The sequence below is a fragment of the Tachypleus tridentatus genome, chromosome 1, assembly GCF_004210375.1.
Source record: "Tachypleus tridentatus isolate NWPU-2018 chromosome 1, ASM421037v1, whole genome shotgun sequence".
Taxonomy (NCBI): Eukaryota; Metazoa; Arthropoda; class Merostomata; order Xiphosura; family Limulidae; genus Tachypleus; species Tachypleus tridentatus.
Window position 1 is genome coordinate 142274759 of NC_134825.1, and position 14771 is coordinate 142289529.

Below are 14771 nucleotides of genomic sequence, written 5' to 3' on the forward strand. Positions count from 1 at the left end.
AACATAAAGATATAGTTAATTTACTGTATACTTTGAATTCCTACTTGCGACAATTATAAAAGATTCTTTCCGCCTTGTTCTCATTTTTTATAAATAATTTTTACAATGTTTAATGTGTTTTCCAGTATGTTTTTTGGAGTCAACTTCTTTCACCGTTTTTAGGTTTCCGAAATTATATATTTAGAAGTTTAGTTTAGTTACTGTTAAGCACAAAGCTGCACAATGAACTATGTGTTCTGTCTACCACGAATTTTAAACCTGATTTTTGACATCGTAAGCAGTGTTGAGTCACTGAGAAGCATGTTTAAAAGAGCCATATTTTGACACTAATGTTTCAGTCTCCTGAATTGTTTCGAATTAAGTCCACCATAGAAAAAATGTCAGATTCAAAGACCGAGTTTCCCTTCACAAATGTCCATCCAACTCTACAGCTTCTTCGACTATGCATCAATTTTCTCTGAATTTATAAAGTATTATACTAGTGGACATAAAATAATTAAAATACCTTGATCAATAAATGAATGAGCTTTATACACCAAAATAAATATATGTATATGTTAAACTAACATTTTATTTGAAATGTTAACTTGTTCCGATAAATATATTTTATATTTGTACATTAATTATAAAATTATACTAAACGCTTACCTAAATATACAAACAAACACCAATCATTTTGTTTAACTACTTACCACAGAAAGTGCCTGAATACTATATAATATATCCGATGTGCTGCGCTCTCACCTAGCAGTGAGATTTAATACGATTCAATACATTATCTTATGATGTTCTAACTAAAAGATGTGGGAATTTGTATTCACATTTCTACTTTTATGTCCTTTCTATATATTGTATATCAGTTTTATCCTGCATTATACAGATTAGATTTTCATATAATATTCGTTACATTAATTTTAAAATTATACCTAGTTAACCAATATTTAAATAGTTTCAGCTGATGAGCATCATGAAGCATACAACTGACCAACCGTTAATTTGGTTTTAATTAATTCATTAATGATTTACGACTTTTGTCGAGATTCCTCGAAGTTATTCAGTCTTTTCGTTGTTTTCTTCATTTCGTTATCTTCAGTCCAACAATTACCAAGATATGAAGTTATCATCTTCTCCAGATTCATAAACGGAGCTTCAACAAATAATATGCAAATGAATGAGAAAGTAAACGACATTACCATGTTTCCTGTGAAGGTGTATGTCTGAAAACAAATGAATTTTGTGATAAATTATGGAGTTTATAAAATTTGTAAATTCAAATTGATTAAGAAAATTACCCATCAATTCAATTAAATATTTGTTTTTACGTTTAGTTATCAATTTGTATCTGAACAAAAAAGCTTTTTGGATATTAATAACTAAATATAAACAAAATGTACAAAACATTTGTCACTGTACATATTGTAGTAATTATTTTTCCGGTTTCGTAAAACATTAGCAATAAACTTTCACATTAAACGTAAGATAATAATTAATGACGGAAATGAATTTATATTTTAATAATTTCACTTTAATAAATTGATAACAGTTTGTATAATAATATTAATTTTAAGTTGCATATAATATTTTGTAACATGAGCACAGCGTGAAGGGTCTACAAGCTACGGGTATTATAGTAAGTACTGATTACTAAATTAATCGAAAAAATCACCTCTTTTCCACACAAACACATACTTATACGAACTGACAGTTCAGTATATCACATAAATATTCTTACATGGCGTAAAATACTTTTATTTTAAAAGTTCAGAAACATACAAAGAAAATCACTAAAAGCAACATTTTTCGGGTTATTAGTCGATAAACTTACTGACGTTCCACTTTTTTCTGTGAGTTGAATCGTACATCACATTTACAGAGAGCAGTATCGCTTGATAAACATGGGAACGTTTGAAAAACACCCCATTCTTTGTTTAAATATTATGATGAGATACCTATCTAGAGTATTTATCCCAGTTGGTTTGACTTTGCATTATTACTTAATGTCTTAACCTGAATGCAGCCATGACGAATTAACACAAGTAATGTGACATGTATTAGCATTATTTAAAACCTAAAGTTCTGCCTAAGAGCACTGAGAACAATTAGTTTTAACACAGGTTGAGAACCACACATTATATGTATCCCTACTATGTTCTTCAATAACAATAATTTACCTTGTGGCTTAACATCTCTATGGAAGAAATGGTTTTGGCTATCAAATTATATCCAGGATTAGACACTCAATGGGTCTCAGCATACAGCAAAAAAAAAAAAAAAAACCCATTAAACCATATACTTGATAAAATAGGTTCGTCTGTATTGTGTTATGATACAGATAGTACTGTTTACATTTCAGATGGATTTAATGATCCACCTGTAAGGGATTATCTTCGTGAATTTATAGTCTAACGCAATGGTCATCATTTATGCATCGGTGGTGCTCCGAAGAAGTATATATTGTTATACGATGACGGGAAGTCTTCTTGTAAAGTTGCAGGATTTACTCTCAATTTTATCAACAGAGATAAACTAAACTTTTCAGCAATGAAGAGTAAAATAACATATATGTTTAATCCTTTTTGGCATTCTATAACACTGACAAATTCTAGGAGGATATGTAAATGTCTAGAGACTCAGCCAATTTATAACAAGAAAGAAAAGGAAAATTCTCGTCCTTTTTACACCAAACAACACATTATTCCATATTTTAGCAATCTATCATATGGATACCGATTTGTTTGTATCACCTAATGGAACTAAGTCCATGTGCAATAAAAATAGATCAGGTGTTGGGCATTGATGGAAGATCGCAAAACACTCAAACATGATGTTCAGATCTCTATAAGTTGAGTCTTGTTTAATTTATTTCTCTTTGTAGTTCGAGATGGATAACCATCTACAGTACCCCTTTAATATGTTTGGTGTCAGGTCCAACAAAGGAATGATAAATCAAAGTTTTTAAGCATAGTTTTAATTTATGATCGTGAATCTATCTACCCTATTCCTGAAAACATTGTGTGGTTTTGTGGTGAATTTTAGTCCCTGTGTACTAACTTAATACAAATATCCTTAACATTCAATTTGTTGAAGGACTGCCTGAAAAACGTCATGATTATTTACAGTTTGATAAAATAAATCTTTTCATTACTGATGATCTTGGGAGTGACATTGGGGAAAATAAACGAGAGTCTTAACTTTTTAAACGTAGAAATCACCGTTTGAATTTATGTATTGTTTGAAGTTACATATCGTACGGTATATTTCATCAGGATTGAGAAATACGTTATATCAGTTTAAATTATCAACACATTACAGTATTCAAGAATGTTACAGATAATTCCTATTTGAACATTTTAGTGACGCAGTTGTTTCCAACCGGTATGAACTACTTTGAAGAAGCTTATCAAAATGCAATGAGGCAACAGATGGATACTTACTCATCGATTTAAAATTGCAAATACGAGAAGAATTGTACATCAGGAAAGGACTTTTTTCTTCTGAAGATAAAGTTCTGATGGTGATGTTATAGTAAGTTGAAGCTGGTTTTACTGAATGTGTTCATACTTGTTATCATGACACGGATGTGATATGATGGCTTTATCAGAAGGACAAACCGTTTGTATTTAAAGAGTTAGCATTCAAACAAATGTTTGGTCGCTGGATACAAATATGATTTTGTTCAAACAACCGTTTTTAAGTATATATTTTTCAGATACAGATCATCAACAGTGAGAATGGGTAAACACTGTACAACCATCACATCTCTTGGAATACTGGAAACATCGACTATCTCTACATGCGGAATATAACTGGTTTGTTCAGAAGGAACGTATCTACGGTTTCTACAAAGGAAAGAAAGGCAACCAAAATATTGAGAAGCCTACTGAACATTCTTTGTCATAATCTGGAATTATTTGGATGCCCCAAAATTAATGAACTTTCAAAATGGACTCTATCCTGTTTCATTTTATATTAACAAGTATTTTCACTGTGCTTTTAAAAAACCGTAAATGTAGTATCCAAATAATATAAATAAACAATTTTCATACGTTGTACTTAAAATCTCTTTTCATTTATTTATCATGATACTTAAAGTTAAACAACATCAAGAGTTGCTCCACACATTACTTAAATCAACACATAAACAGGTTCAATGAATAATTTACGGAGCTAAAAATAATTTAATGCATGCATTTTTGGACGCACTTTGAATGTTTCAAAAAATAACATTCCCATTACAACCATACAAACACAAACTTAGATCTTAAGGTTCATCGTTAAGAGAAATGACTGTCTGCAAATTGTTAGTTAAACAGAAAGTAAACTTACTAATACAGAAGGTGTAGTTTATAACATTACTCATGTTATGTTTTCACTAATGTTTTCATTTTTAACTTTTGGAATTTTTGAAAATATGAAACCCACAAAATGAATTATTCATGTTCGTGAAGAACTAACACACTCACTTCATCAACCCAAAGTTAATAAAATGACCGGTTCATTAAATATTTAAACCTTTTTAAGATATGAATTCTGTCAAACAAAATGACATATTACTTACAGACGATAATGCAAAATGATAAATCAGTTTGTTTGCTTTTTTTTTTTTTAATTTCGCGCAAAGCTACACCAATGATATCTGCGCTAGCCGTCCCTAATTTAGCAGTGTAAAACTAAAGGGAAGGTAACTAGTCAGAAAACCTACCGTCAACTTCAGGAAAACCCTTTTACGAATGAATAATAAGATTGAATTGTCATATTATAATGCCATTACGGCTGAAAGGGCGAGCATATTTGGTGTAACGAGTACTTGAACCTGCGACACTCACATTACGATTTGGTTTGGTTTGTTTTGAACACGTACATCAATGTACATGGTGTATTCTACTTAGGTGCCAAGCACAAAAGGTAACAATGAAATAATTGTGATATAAAAGTATGAGGCAACTATTGCAATGCATGATAGAAAAAATGAATACAACTATTTTTTATTGTTATATTATCTTTCGGATCTGAGCGACATTTTCCATCATTTAGTACTAAATATTGCTGGAAAACAATTTACTAAATAAAGTCTTGTTACATGAAGTCTAAAGTACCTATTTTAAAACAAAGTACTTTAATTTATTACTAATTCTGCCAACTTTAAGTAATTGAGAAGTCAGTACGTTATTTCTGAACAAAAGAAAGACTTATTATTATGAGAATTCCATAACTGGAAAAAGAAATCGAAGTTTACCCAAAGCATTGGGAAAACTGCAATATCCAATAAATAAAGGTATTTACTATACATAGGACTCCCAGTAGGTCAGCGGTGAGTTTCTGAACGTGAAATATTAAAATGTATGATTTATTTTCGCATAATGGACAAAAAGTAAATGAAAAACAATAAAAAATTAAATTTAATATCTGAAATGGTTCGATTGAAGGATATATTCACTGAGCATTTTCTTTTTTTATTTAGGGGGAGTTTCCTTCATCTAATATAAATATTAATTCATTTTTTGTTAAAATATAATACATACTTATTACTTGCATGTTGCTAATATAAAACTTTCAATTAGAAGACTGATGCCTATAATTGTTTTCTATATCATGATTTATTAAAGTTTTTGTTAATATTCTGATAAATTACTCAAATTTAAAAAATAGAGAAATTTTAAATCAAGTCTTGAACAAATTGTTTGAAACATAATATAAATATACGGTACAATTCATGATAAATTTATTCCTTCTAGTAGCCTTTAAGAATAAAATGATTAACTAATTTAAGGAAGCACTATTATTCATTATTCATTTGTTAGTAATAATATTTTCTCTCAGTTTACCAATATACATACATTAGAAACAAGTCAGTTTTACTTACCGTGATGAGGTGCCCACTATACAGTCGCTCTCTCAGGTTGCCTATGTACAGCCACAGTATCCAGAGATGAGTGAGATACGTCATGTATGTCATACGAGAAAGTGGAATGAATCCTTTCCAAGACAAAAAAGTGTTTACGACACCTAAAAGATAAAAAAGGAGCTAGTTATTCATTTTTCTTATACACAGAAAATAATTTAATGTTTTTATAGATAGAGAATAGTAAAAACATCTTATTTTTCATATTTTGAAGCTTATTGTCTTGAGTGTTTAACTATGCATTTGTATGTTATCTACAATTCAAGAATGTTATGATCTGTGTTAATAATACTATTCAGAAATTATTGAAATAAAAGGTGTGTCCCACCTATCAAAACTATGTCTTATTAAATTACATAAGTATATTTTGAAGACTTAACCTAAACAACCACGTAATTTAATTGTATATCCGTATCTTACTTATAAACCTCAGAAAAATTTCGTTTTAACTCTGCCTTGCATGGTATGGATGATGGCCATTTGTTATTTGATCTCTATTTAAAAAAAATACATGTAATTTAAAGACATTTCACACATTAATTTGGTTTTGATTATTTTAGCTATAGCTGTAATGTGTAGCCAAAGGAGGCAGCCACTCTTCTGCTTTCATTTGTCCCTTGGTGGATCAATGGTAAACTTACGGGCTTACAGATCTAAACTCCATGTGCACAGAGCACAGATAGGTTATTAAGTGAGTTTGTATTAAAACGGAATCTTTGTATATATGGATTGTCCAAATATGGTGATTGCCATGGAAACCCTTTCAAAACACGCAATTAGGACTTGTTAAATTTATCTGCAGCCTAATTTAATTTTTTTTAGTAGCCAAAGGAAAATTTCAGGTAATTATTTCTGATTATGGTTTAAAATAAGCTCCTAATTTGTGATGACGAAAAAGCCCACTTGTAGAGAAAAATATATATGTAAAAGCGGCTGGTATGAATGGAGAAAGCTTTATGTAGAGGAGCGAACAACGTTTCGACCTTCTTCAGGTTCACAAAGAAAGAAGGATGTAACTGACCGATAGCTGACCACATGTTTGAAGGAGGTTGTGTAATTGAGTGTAGGTATGTAGAGAGCGTGCTTAGATGTTGAATATTATCTATTAATATAGATATAAAAGTGTTTCTTTGTATTGGTTTATTTTGGGCTTGAGTTGTTGTATAACTAAGGCATCTTTAATTTTGCGTTTGTTTATGTTTGTTTCTTTATTTAGTATTTAGGTGATTTCTATGGTTATGTTGTGTTTATTTGATTTGCAGTGTTTGAAAACGTGTGAAAGTAACTTTTTTGTGTTCTGTGCATATGGTTTCTATTTTTCTACTTGTTTCTCCAATATAGAAGTCGTGGCAGTTATCACATTGTATTTTATAAATAATGTTGGTGTTGTGTTCGTCAGTGTAGTTTTTACATAGTACAGACTTTACTTTTATGTCTTGTTTTTGAATAAATTTGATATTAACTGGAATGTCATATTTTGTTACTAGCTTTTGTGAAATGTTGGTTATTTTTCTGCTGATGTCGGCAATATATGGTTTCGTGATTTTTTTCAATATTTGTGTCTTATCAATAAACATTGTCACTAACCATCTTCATACATTGCGTTTCAACTTCGAGTATGATCACAAGTGAGAGGAAAATGTAATCCTGCTCAGTTGCCTTACACTCAACTTTAGCAAATCCAAAGCCAATCTCTTCGGTTCAACCCACTATAAGTTCTTACCATGTCAAGACAAGTCACTGTTTCATATCTAAATCGAAAGTATCTACGTACAACTTGTTTGTTTATTTAGAAGGAAGATAGACACCTCTTGGGCTACTCTTTAACGAACGGATAGTGGGATTGGCTGTATCATTATAACGCCTCCACAACTGAAAGGGTGAGCATGTTTGGTATGACGGTGACTCGAACCCGCGACCCTCGAATTATGAGTCGAGCGCCCTAATCACCTAACTATGCCGGGCCATTATGCATAGCTATCCAACATAGTAAAATATCTTATTAGGTAGGCAAACAACAATTTAGAAGCATAACAATATCTGAAGACAAATCAATGTTTGTAGAGACATATAGTGTGTTCCACCATCAGTACAGTTCTTCCTTATGCTTATAAATCGTTATTTGCCTACCTGTTATTATATTGACATAATGTGCTTCCTTTCAGAAATCAAATACCTTGGAGTAATATTTCACAAACACTTTATTTGGAAGATCATCTTGGCACTTCTTGAACAAAAGTTTTATCTCGTTTTATTAAATCATTTGAACTAAGAAGTTCATAGAACGACTCTGCACATTTCAATTATTTAAGTTAGGTGTTTCAATTCTTAAATTGAAAGTTAATGCACTTAATAACAGAATAATAATATCTGAATTTCAGTTTACATGTTGCCATTGCTCTCTAAATAACTTGGTCAACATCTGATGACAGTTTAATAATATTGTTACTCAATTACGTGTTTTGTTATAGGAAAGTCACATCGGACTGTCTGCTCTGATCACCGATATAATCGAACCCCTAACTATAGCATTTTAAATCAGGATGCTTACTGTTTTCGCACTGTAAAACTATGTAGTAAGTAAGTGGGATAGCCTTACCTGCTTTTAATAATTATAACTGACAGTCAGTTTCTAACTGTAAGTGAAGAATAATTTTTGGCATTAATAATTCTTTGTGGAAATAACATTTTATACCAATATGATAGAAGAAATAATATTTTAATTTTAGATAAAATGAAGTATTTAAGTACCAGAAATGGTTGTTGCACATACTGTAGTCGCGAGTGAAACTTACAAATTTAAACACTCAAATAAATTAAGTGTATTAATTGGTCTCATTGATTTGAATTTCGCGCAAAGCTACACGAGGGATAGTTGCGTTAACCGTCACTAATTTAACAGTGTTAAACTAGAGAGAAAGCAGTTAGTCATCACCACCCACCTCCAATTCTTGGGCTACTCTTTTACCAACGAATAGTGGGATTGATCGTAACATTATAACACTTCCACAGCTGAAAGGGCAAGCATGTTTTGGTGCGACAGGGATTTGAACCCGCGACCCTCAGATTATGAGTCGAGTGCCTTAACCACTTGGCCATGCCGGGCCTAAGTGTATTGGAACATGCTTTAAGTGAATGTGACGTAATCATCAATTAAAATTACTTTAATATTTCTTGAAAGTTTAATAACAAACAAAGCACTTGTGTAAAAAAAACAAAACTGACTCATTCATAATCAAAGCAATGCTTGTTTTACCCCTCTTTTATTTGGAATACCACATCATCTGTCAGAATTAAAGCTGTGGAAGAAAGATCTTAAAGGACCAAAGAAAAATGTGACGTAAACTGAAAACCAATCAGATGGCTAAGTAACAGTAATAAAAGAGCCACAACGTTTCTTTATCCAATTGCTGGACAACAATTTTACCTGTAGAGTTTACCAAAAGGGCTGTTACAATATATATAGTCGCCATTTAATTGATTTATTTTAAAGTTTAGTCTAGTAGTGTCTTTACATACTTTATATTTTAACTAATTGAGCAATTTTTTTCCTTTGTACTAACTATTCTTTATCTTGTTTTTTACAACTCAGTTTTCGGTTCAAAGATTTTATCTTTTCTCTCTTGTTTCAATGTTCATTGTTTTCCTCGAATTTTCTTCTGTGGTAAGTAGATAAGCATCCTGAATGACTCCGTAGTTTAGAGAACATCGTAATTTATTTTCAGGCACGTTGTGCAAATATACAAAGAGTAAAATAATATATATATAGAAAACGACGTTTGTTAGCACAATAAAAGGTGAAGTCTTTTATTATTAGTTACAGCTAAGTAATTTGGATAACACAGATACTCGTCTTGATAACAGTAACTATACGTCTAAGTCTAGTCAGCTGTAATTCAATATTTTAAATCTTTTTTTTAATGAGATAAAATCGTTTGAAGTTGAATAAGTGTAAAAAAGACCCTCACTTCTATCAGATTTTAAAGTATTTGATGATTGTAGGCTTATAAGCCATTAAAAATAATATTGAACTGAGCGGGATGTTTCGTATTGAAACTACAATACCCCTGCGGTTATAAAACGTTACAATCAGACATACGAGAGCAAAGTGTGATGTCATTAACAAGGAGATCGATTCGAACTGTGTTTGAGAAACAGATATAAATGAAGGAGCTCAACCAGAAAGGAAGGACGACCAGGTCAGATGGAAGAGAGAAGAAAGAAATTGAAAAAGGAGCATGAAAAAGTAATATATTGTCAATAAGAAACTAGAAACCTATTTCTAAACCTATACGCTATTGAATACTAGTAGCAAACAATTTATGTTTTATTTATTTGTTTTTGGAATTTTGCGCAAAGCTGCACGAGGGCTATCTGCGCTAGGCGTCCTTAATTTAGCAGTGTAAGGCTAAAGGGAAGTCGACAAGTCATCACCACCCACCACCAACTCGTGGGCTACTCTTTTACCAACGAATAATGGGAATGACCGTTACATTATAACGCCCACACGCCTGAAAGGGCAAGCATGGTTTGTGTGACGGGGATTCGAACCCACAACCCTCGAATTACTAGTCGAGCGCCTTAATCATCTGGCCATGTTAATCGATGGGAGTTGATTCCTTTTAAGAATAAATACAACGTAAATAAATATGATCTACATAAGGAAATACGAAATGCGATTATTACCCAATAGCAACATAAATATAATAAAATAAGAAATTAGAATCCCTGGTGACTCAGTGGCATGTTTACAGAATAAAATTTCAAAATTCGATGTTCGATTCCTCGCGTTAGATAGAAATGGAGATGGGCTAGTGTTTGATTTTGCTCCAAAACAAAAATAAGCAATCAAACTAGCATCAAATTTATATCAGAAGACGTACTTTTGCATTACATGAGTAGCATATTAATGTTAGTGAGACTTATCAACATATCTCACACAGTGACACGTGTAAATATTAATATCTTGTATTAATAATTAATATTCAAAGCTGGTTATACATACGTCAGTTAAAAGAAACAGCTTGATATCAGATACAATCATTATGTAAAATATGTAAATATAATGGACTAAAACTACGAACACTCTGATATTTCAGGATTACAATATCTTGATAAGATATAACCGTTACAAATATCACGAGTTTTTAATCTATAAGATTCGTGAAGGGCAATTACAGTGGAAACGTGCTTCCAGTGTAAATTACTGATTTGTTAAGAGGCTACATATGTAACGTTTTTGTAAGATGGATAACCAGATGTTTATTTCAGTCTGATAATACAACACCCAAATAAGACTATATATTCGTTTTTCGACTTTTCAAGAAATATTTGAAATTATTTATGTTGCAAAATAATGATATCAGTAACCCATTGTGCACTAAAACCTGCATTAATTCTAATAATACTCAAATAAAAAGCACATCGCTGTAAAACTATTAATTTTCCTATCTTTACACTAGTGTGAATAATTACACTCTAGCACACTTGTTTCCTCTTGTGTATGATGTGATTATTTTTTGTTTATATCACATTAAGTTTCAATCAGTAATGGCGTTGGAAACGGTGGAGCCAGGGGGTCACTCCCCAATTTTCAGGCTTGGGGCTTAAACGGGTTTGCCTATTTTCTTCACTCGGTCACATAAACCTTGCTTACCTATTTTAATTTGCTTCTTACACTTCTAATTATTGCACATGGCATCAACTTACAGGGAAATTCTTTGGTTTGAAATTAAGAGAAAGCGAGATACTTACCACCATTTCCCGTAGAACATACAAACATCACCCAAGCAATTCCAACTGTCCAAATTGGCCTATGTAGCGCAGCATAGAGAACAGTCTTAAGAGGAGAGAGTTCTGAATAACCAGCCAAATGATCATGGAGGCCACAAAGGACACTACAAAGAAACGTCAGCGACAGCACCCAGCCAATGATGATTTTTGTCTGAAATAGAAAATATAATAAAATAACAAATAATAACATTTACTTTACTTCATTTGTTTGCCATATGGTTTCCTTACTCCAAAACGTAAACCTAATCAACGAATGACAGAATAATCACTCACATTAATATGTACAGACACTTACACAAAAACATGTACATCTTTTCAATAAAGCTAGAATAAAACATCCACGTATAAATACTCGACGCCTTATTAATTTTTGTGATTTCTTCTTTGTTTTAGAATTTCGCACAAAGCTACACGAGGGTTATCTGCGCTAGTCGTCGCTAATTTAGCAGGTAAGACTGAAAGGAAGGCAAGTAATTATTACCAACTATACCCAACTCATAGGCTACTCTTTTACCAACGAATAGTGGGATTGATCGAAACATTATGATGCCCCCACGGCTGAAAAGGCGAGCATGTTTGGTGTGACAGGAATGCGAACATATGATCCTCGAATTACGACTCGATCGCCCTAACCATGTGACCTTGCCAGTCCTGTAATTTTTTAACAACGGCTTAATGTTCATACTTTGCATGTCACCAGAAGTGAGATAATGTGCATTCCTAATGTAACAAAACAGTGATAATTATATACATGAATACTAGCGTAACACCTTTCATACTGTCAGCATATAAATTAGTCATGCTTTGTGTTTGCTTATTAGTGTTCTGCCCTTCGCAAATATCGAACCACGACTTTTGTGTTTAAGCCCTCAGACTTATCAATGAGTCACGAGAAGGCGTTAATAGTGTATTTGTTAGAACTTCATTTGTATAACGCCCCCCAGTGGCACAGTGGCATGTCTGCGGACTTATGGTTTTGAGCTACCCTTTGTATAACTATGTGCTTTATCACAAACAACGTGATTTGTATGAGAATTTTTTGAATGAGTTCATACTTTGAGTATGATTTGTTTATAAAACTTACATCAGTAATTTATAAGCTATCATAACGATCATATTTTAGTTACATCTTTCATAATCACAGGTAAACTACGAATTTATTTTTTTATATACTGGTAATTGTTTTGCGTTGCAAAATTTTTACAAAACACAAGCCATTCAGTTCATCATAGGTAATAATCTAATAATTAGTGTTTGGTAAATACTATATTTTTATAATGCGTAAAACCATAAAATTAATTATGTTTTTATTTCTCTCCAAATTCCTTCTGCACACTAGTTAGCTTATTGAGTAATTTTGAAATTAATACAAATAGTTGGTTATTTCTCGCATTGTAAGTTATTCATAAAAATATTTGGAACGTTTACTAATTATTTATATGAAAAATTTAATTTGAGTAAACCGTATAAAATAAAGTTTAGCTATAAGGATACGTACCAAATGTACCTGAAATTTATACAGTTTAGAAAAAGGAACAAAAGTGCTACTAAAGAGAAAAAAGAAGAAGAAATATGCAATGTTACATAGAAAGTCAGAGTTAATTTTTCCACATTATATTGAAATTTACATGTACATTATTAACATGGGGAAATACGACCTTCTTATTTATAACAAGCTGTAAATACTCTAAACCGTATTATCCTAGGCTTGGTTGCAGTGTTGAATTCAGAGAATATACGTAGGGGGGTTTCCTTCCTGTGAACAAAAATCTCCAGCTGATGTAAAGTATTTTCCATTTTGTCGAATTATAGTTTTAATTCACATTACCTCAAACCCCAGTAGAAATGTTTAGATTCAACACTACTTGATTGTTAGATTACATACCCTAATTACCTTTTTTTCAAATATTTTTTATCGTTTAAAGCATATAATGCAGATTTCTTTTTTTGCTTCCCAGTGGCACAGCGGTACGACTGCAGACTTATACAGCCTATTGTATAGCTTTGTGCTTGATAAGTAACAATATCTGTCCTCTACTTGCTTTTAAATATATAAAGGATTTTTTAAAAATTCTTCGTTCAGTTAGTTTATTAACAACTTTGACGTAAATGCTTGATCCAGAAAACTGTTGAAGTTGCTATTTTTAATTTATATAACAGGTAATATCTTTTATGTCTGAGGTGATTTAACGATACATTTGTCTTGAAAATGTAAACTTCTCAAAGAAAGTAGTATTTCTGTCTGCTTTCATAAAAGTGAAGATACATTTTAAATGAAGTAAGGAATGTATCACAGTATTACGATTCTTAAAGTTTATTTAAATGGCTGTTCAAATGTTAATCTGTCGATGACAGAAAATCAAATTCTTCTTAGTTGTTGTTGTGAATCAAGCACAAAGCTACACAATGGGCTATCTGTTTTTTAGCGTTGTAAGTCCGCAGACTGGGGGGCCAATTCTTCTTAGACACAAGTGCCAACAACAATAGAAACAGAGAATAGCTATTACAGCAGCAAGACAAGGTGGAAAGAGTTATTGTGTATGCTAGTTTATGCTCATGGCTATGTTAACGTAGATATTTTAAAATACAGAAAGAACTACTAGAAATTGTAGTCGTTATGAAACACTACCATCATCTTTCATACGGTAGGAAACTCATTGTCTGAACTCTGAAAATTTATAGGGGGATAATAACACATTGGATCACAAAATTTATGAATATCATTTTGTAATATTTCAGCATCTTGGCCCACAATATATAAACACGAATGCACTATCTCAATGTATAATGAAACCCTATCTGTTTGTGGAAAGTTTTATCCTGGAATCAAGTGCGAGTTAAAATCATATCCATTTTCTCTATACTAAAAGCAAGCCATGAAGTAGGAGATAACACTGATAGATATGTGTCAAAATTAACACATCAGGATCTCAAAGAAGAGCAGCTGAAGGATCTTAACATACAATTGGCATTTCTTACCTTGAAACACAAGGAAACCCAACTCACACTTGTTGAGGAATGTAGCGTGAATGCACATAAGTTGTGGCACATTTGTGATCAGTTACAAATTGTAGAT

The 14771-nt window shown here is 31.8% G+C and overlaps 1 protein-coding gene across 1 annotated transcript; it reads right to left on the bottom strand.

Moving 5' to 3' along the window:
- Positions 1 to 525: 525 nt before the first annotated feature.
- LOC143255494 (nose resistant to fluoxetine protein 6-like) lies at positions 526 to 12202 on the bottom strand. The gene is made up of 4 exons (XM_076511284.1): positions 11991 to 12202; positions 11657 to 11846; positions 5864 to 6006; positions 526 to 1217 (listed from the first exon to the last, which is right to left on the bottom strand). The coding sequence occupies exons 2-4, from the start codon at positions 11682 to 11684 to the stop codon at positions 1023 to 1025; spliced, it is 366 nt and encodes a 121-aa protein (XP_076367399.1). The 5' UTR covers positions 11685 to 11846; positions 11991 to 12202; the 3' UTR covers positions 526 to 1022.
- Between the last annotated feature and the right edge of the window lie 2569 nt (positions 12203 to 14771).